Below are 13949 nucleotides of genomic sequence, written 5' to 3'. Positions count from 1 at the left end.
CAACTGACATCAACTACCTGGATTGGTGCAAAATATTTGACACTGTCCCACACAACAAACTTACAAGATACGGATTTGACAGATTGACCACTCAGTGAATACGTAATTGGCTGGATGGCTGCATCCAGAGAGCTGTGGTCAATGGCTCAGTGTCCAAGTGGAGGCAAGTGAAGAGTGGTGTTCCACAGGAGTCAGTATTGGAACCAGTGCTGTTCAGCATCTTTGTTGGAGACATGGACAGTGGGATTGAGTGTATCCTCAGCAGGTTTACTGATGATACCAAGCTGTGTGGAGCAGTTGACACCCCAGAGGGAAGGGATGCCATAAAGAGAGACCTTGGCAGGCTTGAGAGATGGGCCAGTGCCAACCTCATGAAGTTCAACAAGGCCAAATGCAAGGCCCTGCACCTGGATCAGCTCAACCAAAGGCACAAATACAGGCTGGGGGAGGTCTCTATGGATAGAGAACAGCCCTGAGAATGACTTGGGAGCTGTAGTAGATGAGAAGCTTGACATGAGCCACCAGTGTGCGCTTGTGGCCCAGAAGGCCAACCACACCCTGGGCTGCATCAAAAGAAGGCTAGCCAGCAGGGCAAGGGAGGTGATTCTCCCCATCTACTCTGCTCTTGTGAGACCCCACCAGGAGTATGGTGTCCAGTTCTAGAGCTGCCAACACAGGAAGGACATGGAGCTGTTGGAGAGGGAGGGTCCAGAGAATGGCCACAAAGACGATCAGAGGGCTGGAGCACCTCAGCTATGAAGATAGGCTGAGAGACTGAGGGCTATTCTGCTTGGAGAAGAGAAGGCTTCGGGAAGGCCTCCTAGCAGCCTTCCAATACCTAAAGGGTGTGTGCTGGAGAGATGGGGAGAGACTTTTCACCAGAGTTTTTAGTGATAGGACAAGGGGTAATGATTTTAAACTGGAAGAGGGTAGATTTAGGTTAGATATTAGGAAGAAATTCTTCACCATGAGGGTAGTAAGGCACGGGAATATGTTGCCCAGAGAGGTTGTGTGTGCGTCATCCCTAGAGGTGTTTAAGGCCAGGTTGCACAAGGCTTTGTGCTGTCTGGGCTAGTTTGAGGTATCCCTGCTCATAGCAGGGAGGTTGGAACCTGATGATCTTTAAGTTCCCTTCCAACCTTAACCATTCTAGGATTCTATATCTCACATGCCAAACTTACTATAAAAATTTAGATAATCTAGATAGAAATGCTGATGGACAGTTTTCTTGTACCTTGTGCATACTGTGTGGATGAGGGTCAGTGGAAAGAACAAGTACATAACTTCCTGATTATTCAGGCAAGAGGGTATTTCTTTGCTTAAAATACAGTAAAATTGCAGTTTAATTCTGATACTAATTTCTGTTAATGCACTTATATATTGCCTTGGCAGGGTAGAGCATATTTGAAGTTGGAGAAAACACTGATTGTGTTACTTTTGAGACACTTCTGTACTTTCCTAAGGTGAATAAAATCAAATCTCCTCGGTTCAAAGGGATAAAAGCCTTTTTGCCTCCTCTTAAAGGGATAAGTGCTGCCTCCATAGGGAGAAGGATATGTGACACTGGGCTAGGCAGATCATATTCAGTAGTTCAAAAGCCACCCCATATGCCTAGCTATATATATGTCTTGGTATACGCTGCTTCATATGACTACACATTTCCCATATTTGGTTAATTTTTTTAGTATCCTGTCAATGTTTTCAAGCACCTGTAGTTGACAGAAAGTATTATCTTCTTTGAAGGTCTCAGTTCTTCCAGTTCTCTATGGGCCTATTTTGCAGCTTGTCACTATGATATGCGAAAATATTGAGCATAATTGATTTATTTTATCATGTTCTGGCTTCAGTGAAGGTAGACTTAAAAGGTTTTGGTCTGATGAGTTTCAGACAAACATTCGGAACTGTTCGTTTCTATAAAAAATCATAGAACCTCAGCACAATGGAACAATAATCTATTTAACCAAGATAATAATTTGCAAGTTTGAAAGTTCACAGCTGCTAAAATGCATTCTGCACCGTTTTGTGATACATACCTATGTAAGGACACAGAGTTGCCTAGGAGGGGCTCATATTGTTAGTATATTACTGGCTTTGCATTTGAATGCCAGCACTGGCCCATGAGTTGAGGTGCAATCAAGCTTCACTCTGTCATGCACTGATTTTTTTTCCTTCAGCAAGAAAGTCTGAAGCACAAGAAAGCCTTATATCTTTTCAAGCCTTTTCCTGTGTGCTTTAATGTGGCACTGTGGCCTTCATGGTATGGAGAAAGCTGTGACACCAACCGAAAGACAAAAGTTTGTGCAACTGAAATACACACCTTGGTGAAGTCAGCAAACTTGCTGAGGGTGCATGCAACTCCACCATCCATGTCTTCATTAAAGATGTGAAAAGGCATTGGCCCCAGTACTGATCCCTGAGCAATGCTACTCATCACTGATATCCACTTGGACATTGAGCTGTTGGCTACAACACTTAGAATCATAGGATCATTAAGGTTTGAAAAGACTTCAAGATCATGAAATCCAAGTGTCAGCCCTACACCCCTGTGACCACTAAACCATCTCCTGAAGCATCACGTCTACCCATTTTTTGAAAACCTCCAGGGCTGGTGACTCCACCACCTGCCTGGGCAGCCTGTTCCGATGCCTCACCATTTTTTTAGTGAAAAAAATTTTCCTAATATCCAGTTTGAACCAGCTTGACCCCATTTCTTCTTGTCCTATCGCTAGTCACTAGGAAGGCCAACACACATTTTGAGTGTGACCATCCAACCCTTAAATACATTGATCAGTTCCTTCTACTGTTAATGTTTCTTTAGGCTGCTGGTGCAGCCCAAATAACACTTCATTGCCCTGTGGGTGGTCAGAGGTCATTCCCCAAGCAAGTATCTCCTGTGACCATACGCCTTCCAGTCACTTCACGCTTCATGTGGCAGTGATCACAGAGTGTTTCAAAATATGCCGGTGTCCTTGAGACATTTACACGAGCACGGTGGCCATCCCCAAACGTGATGCACAAGATCTTTCAGCTGGTGGAAAGCAGCAGCTTTATCAAAATTAAAATGTTTGCCCCAGAGAAAATGCCAAAGGATTAACTTCTTGAAAAGGCACCCTCAGCAGCTTCTCTGACCAGTTTCTCCCTCCTTCTCTTGTCCCTTTCATCTGTCCCCATTATTCTTCTCCATAGTAGCAAGTGGCCATTCCCCACTCTTTGTTGACCCCCACCACCTGCACACAGAGAAGCTCCAGCTGTGCCATGCTGCATGCTCAGGCAGGCTTCCCAGCACACAGGTAAAAGTCACATTCTACAAGTGTATGAGAGCAACATTTGCAAAATTTCAAGGCAGGACCAATGTATCTTACAAGAATTATTACATTTATTGTATTTCTTGATAGGTTCCCTTGACATTTCAAGGGACAAAAGTACAGTTTGTTTCAGTTGTCTGCAGCTCACTCTCTCTGCCAGCTGCAGTAAGGATAAAGTGCATTGGAAACAATACTGTCTTCAGCTTTCTTGGCATGGTATGAATCTTTACTTCTAGCAGTCTTCCGAAGGGTTTTGCCTGGCAATCATGGCACCACATACAAATGGAAAGATCTTTTCTCCCTCTTACTACACAGCAGAAATCTCTTGGAGATCAACGGGCATACCTTTGCTGGTAAATAGATCTAAAACTAGTACCTTATGCATTGATACACAGTGCCAGAAGACAAACCGGGCTCAACCGAAGTCCAGTTTCCTAAGCACTGCAGAGAGCTTGAATTTCAGCCCAGACTAATATAAATCTGGGGACACTCAAGACTCCTATTCTTCTTCACTTCTGGATTTCAATTGTCAGGTGAAAATTCAGTCATTTTATAATACAATTAAATTTATTTTAAGCTTGGATTTATTCATCTTCTGTCTCCTTATTCCTTATTCTGCTTTAAATACTCCAGCAACTGAAGCTTAAAATACCTAAAGCATCTTTGGCTAAGCAGGAGGACATGATTCTTTCTAGAAATGTGAACAGCACAAGGTCAACATTTGAGAGAAGAAGACTGATCTGAAATAGCCCAGGTAACCCCACATGTCCACTTTTGGAGTAACAGGAGCTAGAAAACATGATTTATGGTAAAGTTACACTCCTTCCAGTTTTCCTGGTGTACCTCTGTGCTTTATTCCCCACAGTGGCTTGAGAGCTGACACAGACTTGCAGAAGGCAGCAGAGGCTTGGGCAGAGAGACACTGAATAGCACACTGCCACACTTAGTGATGTCATGCCAAGTCCAAGCTACCTAATGGGTCTTGCCTTCACAAATCAGGCATAGAAGCTAGTGAGATCTATAACTAATGACCTCTGCATTTTTGCCTGTAGATCTCGGTTTTAGCAATTTGATCATTTTCATGGCAAAAACTTCAATACTGTCTTGCTTGAAAATGTATTGGTAGCACAAATAATGACTCACAGGTGTTTTGCAACTGATTATTTGTAACAGGAAGCATAGGTGTTAGATGAGAAACTACATACATTCTTCACCTATGCTTAAAAATGAACATAAAATGTAAACAGGGTGAACACACATTCTATAGGCAAATAAGTTGGAAAGTATACAACAGAGCGAAGTTAACACAACAGAGCCTCATCCTCTTGTATTGATCTATGAAATCCTATTGTTGAATCACAATATAGGACCTTTGCATTTTAACTGAGAATTTTTATTTAAAAAAATGCTTCTCAGCTTCTTTTTATTTTAGCTATTCATCTCTAGAAACACAAGGCTTTACCATCCACTATACCAGAATAGCTCAGCACTAATGATGGAAAAGTCAAAGGCTACAGGATGGTTGAAACAACACACTCCATTAAACAAGACCACTGGAGTACCTCAGACTCCTCCTTACCACTGACATAACCCTGGCAATTCCCCACGCTCTTCCTGATCTCTCTCTGGGTTACAGATTGAGGGCCGCTAAAGTCTCTCAGGGGTGCAAAGTGGTATACTGGGGGCACAGGCTAGCACTGACCATGCTCTGTTCTGCCAGGAGACTGCTAAGAGGTATCCTTAAGGCAGCTTAACCTCTTCTTGTTAAAGGTCTGGCCATGCTAAGCCCATTCAGGCACACATAAATCATTTGTCTAAGTTATAACCCAAAAACTAGACAGAGAAATAGAATAAATATTCCTGAATTAGAAATACATTAAACAAAAGAACTTAGTCCCTCCATGACTAATCCTCTCTCTCTCTGTAGTCAAATATTTGCATCTGGCTCACCATTTAATGCAAAAAGTTCCCTAGCTGATACATTCATTTGGATTCACTAAGATGTATGCTAGTAAGATATGACAACACTCTGCAACCCAAATCTGACCTTGAACTTATTTGAGAAAACAAAGCTCTAGCTCTGTTTCAAGAATGACCTTCCCACCCTCTCCTTCTTCGATTTTGAATCCTTTCAAATTTCCAGGTTCCAGAAGACGGACCTGAGAGCCACAAATGGCAATGCCTGAAGGAGCTGGTTCATACCAAGCAGCTTCAGCAAACACCACCCTGGTTTCCTTCTGTCTAAACCCCTGAATAATTTGTGGTCATGCATCCCTTGTTAGTTCATGCATCCCAAAGCCAGACAGAATGGTGGTACGGGATATGAATACAGGCTGGAGAAAGACATGCTTGAGAGCAGCCCTGAGGAAAAAGACCTGGGGGCACTAGTTGCCCAAAAGCTGGACATGAGCCACCAATGTGCAATTGCAGGCCAGAAGGCCAACAAATCCTGAGCTGCATCAAAAGAAGCGTGGCCAGCAGATCCAGAGAGGTGATTCTGTCCCTCTACTCTGCCCTGGTGAGATCTCACCTGGAATATTGTGTCCAGCTTTGGAGCCCTGAACACAAGAAGGATGTGGACCTGTTGGAACATGTCCAGAGGGCAACAAAAATGATCAAAGGACAGGAAGACCTCTCTTATGAAGACAGGCTGAGGAAGCTGGGAGTTGTTCAGCCTGAAGAAGAGAAGACTCCAGGAGGAATCTTATAGCAACATTCTAGTACTTCAAAAGGGGCCTATAAGAAGGCTGGAGAAGAACTGTTTACAAGGGCATGTAACAATAGGACAAGGGGTAATGGTTTTAAGCGGGAAAAGGGTAGATTTAGGTTGGACATTATGAAAAAGTTATTTAATATGAAGTTGGTGGATCACTAGAACCGGATGCCTGGAGAGGTGGTGCTGGCCCCATCCTTGGAGACATTCAAGATCAGGGTTGATGGGGCTCTGAGCAATCTATTCTAGTTGGAGATGTCCCTGCGTATTGTAGGGGGGATTCTATGATTATATGAATTTTTCTGCTCTTGACTACCTTGGCTTTATCTGTATCAAGCACAACTTGAAGCCTGAGTTCTGCTCAAATTACATCACCTCCTGCAAGCCTCTGTGCATAGTAATAATTCTAACCAGTTCATGCCAAAGCCTGTTACAGAATCTCCTATATTGTTCCTAAGAAGAAGAAAAAAACTTTATTCTGAATGCTCTTCCTCCTCTTACAAGTCACTTGGGTTGAAAACAACTTGGCTTGTTATTGCACTTGCAGGAAGTGTGTTACAGATTGCCTGGGATGATGAAATGTGTATCTGCACTAGAAGCTAACCTACTTTTAAACGTAATAAAAGGGAAGTTGGTTTGCTTTGTTAACACAGTATTTTTCTACCACGGACACATTTTTGTCAAACATTTTAAACCCAAGTTTGTTTTTACATTAATACAGGTTTTATTTGCATGTAGTGTAAGAGAGAGCGTGTTGGGAGAATTCAACAGAATGTTACTACAATTTTTAAGGATAGAACAACACAGTTGATATCCATCACTTACTGTTTAGACACATGGAAAATACTGCAAACACTTAGCTGCCCTAATGCTGCTAAGACACTCCTATATGACTTGCCTGTTGCTAAAACTGGTCTCAAAGTGGACACAGCCTGCTCAGCCCATCTTCTGCTAGCTAATGATGTGCCATCCTTACTTGTGGAAACTTTATTCCTTTCACTCTGGTTACACCTGACAGGATCCATCTACATCTTAAAGGCAGAGGCCAATTAGTCTTTACCAGGGGCAATGATGAGACAATGTTCTTTGGGTACTGCAGAACTGTTTGACAGAGAAGGTTTCTTGCACCTTTCTCAGGACCATTTCTATGGTCTGACACAGAATACTGATGTAAGCAGGTACAGCAGTAAACAGGCTTCATAAAATTAAAGGGGTTGCTGGCTATAATTTTGTTCTTCTATTATTTTCTCAGAACTAAGAGCAGACAGAATATTTCACAATTCACCTTTGTACTCTGGGATTACTAAAGCCAGCATGAAGCTAAATCCAAGCCTTACTGTGGACTACAGCAATCAGCCTTTGTGGTTTCTAAGAGCATCCTCATCAGACCATATCTGATGGATTAGAGTTTTCCCTAACGTGTAGAAAACTTCCCCAGAAATACTTCATACTGTCATGTATCAGGAAACTACACTCAGGAGAGGAAACTATGCCAACCTAGGCCTGTGCAGCTATTTTTTATGCCAACAGGTTTTTTACACTAATTACCATTGCAGAAGTTTGGACAAGAAGTAGAGTCAAAATCTGTTTTGATATCTGCTTTATCAAGATCTGCTAATACATTCATTTGGATTCACCTTTGCAAGAAGGGACAGGCAACTCGAGAGGAGTACAGAGAGAAAATGAGGAAGGCAAAAGCCCAGCTGGAGCTCAGCTTAGCCACTGACATAGGGGACAACAGCAAAAGTTTTTATGGATTTTTATAAATTCATAAACAGTAAAAAAAGAACCAGAGAGAATCTCCATCCCTTACTGGATGCTGGGGGGAACAACCAAGGATGAGGAAAAGGCTGATATACTTAATTCCTGCTTTGCCTCCATCTTTAATAGTCAGACCAGCTCCCCGCACAGGTATTCAGCCTCCTGATCTGGAAGATAAGGATGGAGAGCAGAACAACCCTCCCATAATACAGGAGGAAGTAGTTAATTATCTGCTTCTGCACCTAGACATGCATAAGTCAATGGGGCTGGATGGGATTCACCCAAAAGTACTGTGGGAGCTGGTGAGGGAGCTTACTAATCCTCTCTTCATCACTTATCAGCAGTCCTGGTCAATAGGCGAGGTCCTGGGTGGCTGGAGGCTGGCTAATGTGACACTCATCTACAAGGACTGGAAGGAGGATCTGGGGAACCACAAGCCTGTCAGCCTGACCTTGGTACTTGGAAAGACCATGGAGAGGCTCATCTTGAGTGAGCTCTCATGGCAAGTGCAGGGCAGCCGGGGGACTTGGACCAGCCAGCATGGGTTTATGAAAGAGAGGTCTTGCTTGACCAACCTGACCTCTTTCCATAACCATGTGACCCACCTTTTGGATGAGTGGAAAGCTGTGAATGTTGTCTACCTAAACTTTAGTAAGGCCTTTGACACCATCTCCCACAGCATTCCCTTGGAGAAGCTGGCAAATCATGGCATAGAGAAGTGTACTCTTCACTGGGTAAAAGAACTGGCTTGGATGGCCAGGCCCAGACAGTTGTGGTAAATGGAGTCAAATCTGTTTGGTGGTGTCCCTCAGGGCTCATTTTTGGGGCTGGTCTTACTCAACATCTTTATCAATGATCTGGTTGAGGGGATTGAGTGCAACCTCAGTAAGATTGCAGACGACACCAAACTGGGTGGCAGTGTTGATCTGCTAGAAGCTCAACAACCCCAAGCAACATTACAGGCTTGGGGACAAGTGGCTGGAGAGCTGCCCAGCAGAAAAGACCTGGGGGTGTTGGTGGACAGCAAGATGAACATGAGCCAGCAATGTGCCTAGGTGGCCAAGAAGACCAACAGCGTCCTGGCCTGCATCAGGAATAGCATGGCCAGCAGGAGTAGGGAAGTGATTGTGCCCCTGTAGTCAGCACTGGTGAGGTTGCACTTTGTGTACTGTGTTCAGTTCTGGGCCCCTCACTGCAACAAGGACATTGAGGTGCTGGAGGGTGTCCAGAGGAGAGCAACGAAGCTGGTGAAGGGTCTAGAGAACAAATCATACAAGGAGTGGCTGAGGGAACAAGGGATGTTTTGTTTAGAGAAGAGGAGACTGACGGGAGACCCCATCACTCTCTACAACTACATGAAAGGAGCTTTTAGTGAAGTGGATGGCCTCTTCTCCCAAGTGAATAATGACAGGACCAGTGGAAATGGCCTGAAGTTGCAGCAGGGGAGGTTTAGATTGGATATGAGGAAGAATTTCTTTACTGAAAGAGTGGTCAGGCACTGGAACAGCCTGCCCAGGGAGGTGGTTGAGTCACCGTCCTTGGAGTTATTCAAGAAACGTGTAGATGAGGAACTTCATGGCATGCTCTAGTGACTGAGACTGTAGGTTGTGTGTTGTGTGGCTCTTTGGGGTGTGTTTTGTGGGGTTTTTTTTGGGGGGGTTTCAGAGGTCTTTTCCAGCCATGACTATTCTGTGATTCTGTGATTCTTGCAGTTATGTCATTATGTGACTGCAGTTTTCAGGTGCAAAATGTTCTGCATTCTTCTGGAGCTACATATAATTTACAAAATGAAAATAAGCACAAAAACAGCACAAAGAGGATGACTCAGTCGATAAGACACAAGTTCATTTCCATAATTCATAGGTCAAATAGATTTTTGTCTTCTAGTAATCGGATAGAAAATTTCTAGTGCAAAATACTGCTTTTATCATGTGCTACACAAAAGCTTCTCTTATCCTTCACAGGTGGTTTTTATTTCTTTATTGTTTCCACTCCTCTCCCCTTTGTGTCTTCATTTGCTTCACATTTCAGAGGCTGTTTGTATAACTACATTTTACATGGCTGAACTTTTGAAGAAAATGGTGACTATTATGTGAAAGTTCTGTGTTGTTTCACCACCTCCAGCAGGGCTGGCTTCGTTTCACTTGGGGCATAATCGTGGAGTAGTTACTGCAGGTGTGGTAGTAGGTACTCCATCCCCTCCCTTCATGAATCTTTGTACACTGACCAGACTTGGAGTGGGAGGGGGATCAGGTCAGAAAACACTATGCTGTCACCTAGAAATGGATGGGAATAAAAATAAGGCTTAAATAGAAGAGAAGTACCAGAGACACACCTGCTTCTGCATGGCAGGACTTATTTCAGCTATGGTGTCAATAAAATTATATGCTTCCATTGTCCATGAATCAGAGAAAAGGACCATAGCTGAGGAAGCGGATATTTGTGAGTTGGCTTTCCTTTGGATGGTATGAAGTATGGTATCAGATAGGAAAGGATCCAGGAAACTGGATTAAACATAGCTCAAAACAAAATCCTAGAAAGACATAAAACATCATCAAATACTTCTGTGTACTGATCCATTCCTAGTTATTTGCTAATGGAAGAACCTGTATAGTTTTATCCTGAATTCCTTTCAGCCGTCCGTATTGCAGAGTTTCAGAAGAATATATAAGCAACCTGTAGTGAATAATAGGTCTAAACAAGTGAAACATTCATGTTCAGAGTGCAAGTGAAACTAGATGTAATCCCCAGTTGCAAATTTTGGATCCCAAGTTCCTTGGTTTTGTGGCACACATCCACCAGTGTTTTCATGGATGTGTGGCCCATGTGCATGAGAACTGCAGACACTGTCTCATATTTCTCTTAATTCCTCAAATAACTGCTATGCACATTATCCCCTGGCTAATCCTTATGTATCTCTGATAGTTGCTTTCATAAATCTTCAAAAAGTAGGCACACCTCATTTTTATGCTGTCAGAATGTGCACTGATATTCTTGTTTGTTATTTCACCATCCAAAATATATTTTGTTGCAACCACCACTGTAAAATATTTTAAAAGTTACAAAATAAAAATTAAACTTGGAAGGATTTTTTCCCCTTAAAAAAAAAGAATATCCTCTAATGCATTTTCTGCTGGTGCTACCCTTTTAACAACAAGATGTATTGGAAATAAATGCTATTTTACTTTGAAAGGGAAAATCATAGAATTATTGGTTGTTCAAGTTGCATTAGAACCAAGATGAAAAAGACTATTTTGACCTTAGCATTCTGATTATATTACAATAAAATGTTAATGTTGAAATGAAACTTTTTGGGAAATTAAACAAAATATTCTGGAATGCCTTATTTTTCAAATAAGTCTTCATTTAAAAATTCTTTTCCTGAATTGGAGCTAATAAGGTATTAAAATCTGTGTTTTCCTGCTAATAGAAGTTTTGTTCTTCAGCCATCTCTCCTACTTTAGTAGATATCCACGATCTTTGGGGACATTGAATTTTCCAGCTCAAGTCCATGAAACAGTTGGGATGATGTTTCCAGTGAATTAATTCTATATACATCTCCATCATTTGAGAGATAATTTCAAAAAACCTTAGAGATAACCTTAAATCCACACCTTTAGAAGGACAATCCATTGCCATTTCTGAGACTTCTTCAGAGCAGTATATATACAGTATTTGTGAAGTGGGGGAAGTGATGGAATATGTATCAGATTCCCCCGTTATACATGATGAAAGTTACCCATATTTCTCCCTCAGTTTTGGAATCTTGTGTTATAACTTGAATTTCATTTGTTATTCTAGTGCCAACAATATGCCTAAGCAAGTAGAAGTGCGGATGAATGAAAGTCATTTAAGTCCAGTGGAGAACAGCTCTAGGAACATATGTGTGCAGTTCTGTCAGTCCCTCCACAGGAATCTGCTCCTGACTCTTACTGTATTTGGTAAGCTACATCTGCTGGTCTTTACATTCTGTGTGTATCTGTATTTGTTCATGTAGTACCACAGACCCTCTGTGTGGTCATCAGCTGTTTCAGCTGAACTGCCAGAGAGCACATATGATGCTTGTAGGCATTGTTGCTTTAGCTAAGGTGTGCTGGGTATTACTGACACAACACAGAGCAAATCCACACTGAGATACATTCTATATCTGGTTTTGAATGGAATGTGATCTATATTGCAAGGCCAGGAAGGATGACGTAATTCAGTAGAACTAAATGGAGTACACATTTTTTTCTCTCGGTTATTTGAAAGAAGATGAAAACTCTTCAAAATTTCTTTTTCTTCATCTTTTATCTCTCAGTTCATGCTCTGGTGCTTTTAAGGTTTGTCCCCCTCTCTGTAGCTGTGAGCCAGTGCTCCATGATCTCATCCTGAATATTGCCTTTGGCTTTAGTAGCTTCCAAATATGGAACAGTTTGACATTTTATTGTGGTTCACTGGCTTTTTGCCAGTTTTCTTTTTCAAGGAAAGCCTAACAGCCGAATGCAACAAATTCAGAGATATACTCTGTTTTGGTATTGATTGGAAGACCAGGTGCATCTGATCTTGAGCTGCAACTTTCACATCTGTGTTTTTCAGCCTTTAAAATCCAAAAAGTGTTTAGACAAAACCTGAAGTGTTTAGACAGTTGTTGTTTTGAATTATCTTTAGAAAGTGTCTGATGTGGTTTCAGAAGAAGTTTTAAATGCACATATGTTTTCCATTGTATCAAACTTGTATTTCAAAAAGTAGTGGTTGCTGCAAATCACATCTCAGACTTTCCAGTGAAATTTTATTACACTTGAAAACTGTGCTTGGGATTGGGAAAACAAAGGCATCCTGTATATGAACATAAAATAACCATTCACAATGACCGTGAAGTAAACATGGCTTTTTTTCCCCTAGACTATGCTTTAACAGCCTCAATCCTGAGAGAGGGGTTTAGTTGTTATTACTGTACAAATCTATTTAAGTGATGAAGGAATTGTTTGCAATTTGAGAACATTAGCACAAAGAGAAGGATGCAGACCATCAAAGGGAAGAATTAATGAGTACTAAGAGTCAAGTTTTCTTCAGTGATAGGTGCAGGCACTCCCTTCCAAAATGCCCCAAACTTTATTCTCTTTTCCTTGTGAGAGTGTTCTAGCTTTCCTTCAGGATTTTTCTTATGCTGTAAAGAGCTACTTATGCTGAGCTTTTTTTCAAGTGGTATTTTTCTTATTTTGGGAGCTCAATATCATATTCCAAAGAGCTGGGTCGTAGTCGTGTCTGTTCTGTCAGTTTTGTATTGCCTTATATAAATCACTTCGCTTCTTGGTGCCTCAGTGTTGCCCACTGTAGAACGATTATATTAATTAGATTTGACTGTCTCTCAATGTATTGCAAGGCCTACTCAGTATCAATAAACTTAAATAACACTGTGTTCTGCAGCGAATTTATATTTACAGAAGCAGAATAGTATATTAGGTGCAAGTTCAGCTGGCAGAAGATTCTACATAAGGACCACTTCTCTTTAAACATTATGATCTTAAAGGTCTTTTCCAAACAAAATATTTGTATGACAAGTCCAAGCCTTCCAAAACTTGTGCCTGTACCATTTTTCTTCTAGGCTGTTCTTCTGGATAGTCAGTGTACATTCAGGTGTATTTATATTACTTCTCTTTTATTCTTCTTTCAGGTGTCATCCTGGGTGCACTCTGTGGGGGTCTTCTTCGCCTAGCAGCACCTATTGACCCTGATATCATCATGTTAATAGCTTTCCCAGGAGATATACTTATGAGGATGCTAAAAATGCTGATCCTCCCTTTAATTATCTCCAGTTTAATCACAGGTAGGAACTATTAGCCATAAATACTTTAAGATGTTTGCTACAGATATCACCTGATTTACTTTTTGTGACGTAGGAAGAATAACAGTTTGATTCTGTCAGTTTGCAGTTGCAGTGTATATTTCAGTGTTAATTTCTGATTAACTTCATTACCTTTAATACACAGATGCTCAAATGAATTTAATGTCAAATATGTGCACACATACTACCTCCTTGAACATTAGGAATTCTTTAATAAGCTGTTTCACCTAATATCTGGATTGAGCCTTACAAATAACATGGCTTGACATTAGCAAGCCTAGTCTTCTTAAAGCTGTGGTGTTGTTCAGACCATGACAAGTTTACATCAATCAAGGACAAAAGA

General features: G+C 41.5%; 1 protein-coding gene across 3 annotated transcripts in view; it reads left to right on the top strand.

Annotated features, from left to right (window-relative positions):
* The window catches only part of SLC1A2 (solute carrier family 1 member 2), a 99495-nt gene that overhangs the window by 54362 nt on the left and 31184 nt on the right, over positions 1-13949 (top strand). For all 3 annotated transcript variants that reach the window (XM_051620160.1, XM_051620159.1, XM_051620161.1), the window contains exons 2-3: positions 11581-11720; positions 13436-13588. In XM_051620160.1, coding sequence (XP_051476120.1) covers positions 11591-11720; positions 13436-13588 — 283 coding nt within the window. In that variant the 5' untranslated portion in view covers positions 11581-11590. The remainder of the gene's footprint in view (positions 1-11580; positions 11721-13435; positions 13589-13949) is intronic.

This window comes from Apus apus, chromosome 5 (genome assembly GCF_020740795.1).
Source record: "Apus apus isolate bApuApu2 chromosome 5, bApuApu2.pri.cur, whole genome shotgun sequence".
Lineage (NCBI taxonomy): Eukaryota > Metazoa > Chordata > Aves > Apodiformes > Apodidae > Apus > Apus apus.
This window is presented reverse-complemented; position numbering and strand designations above follow the sequence as displayed.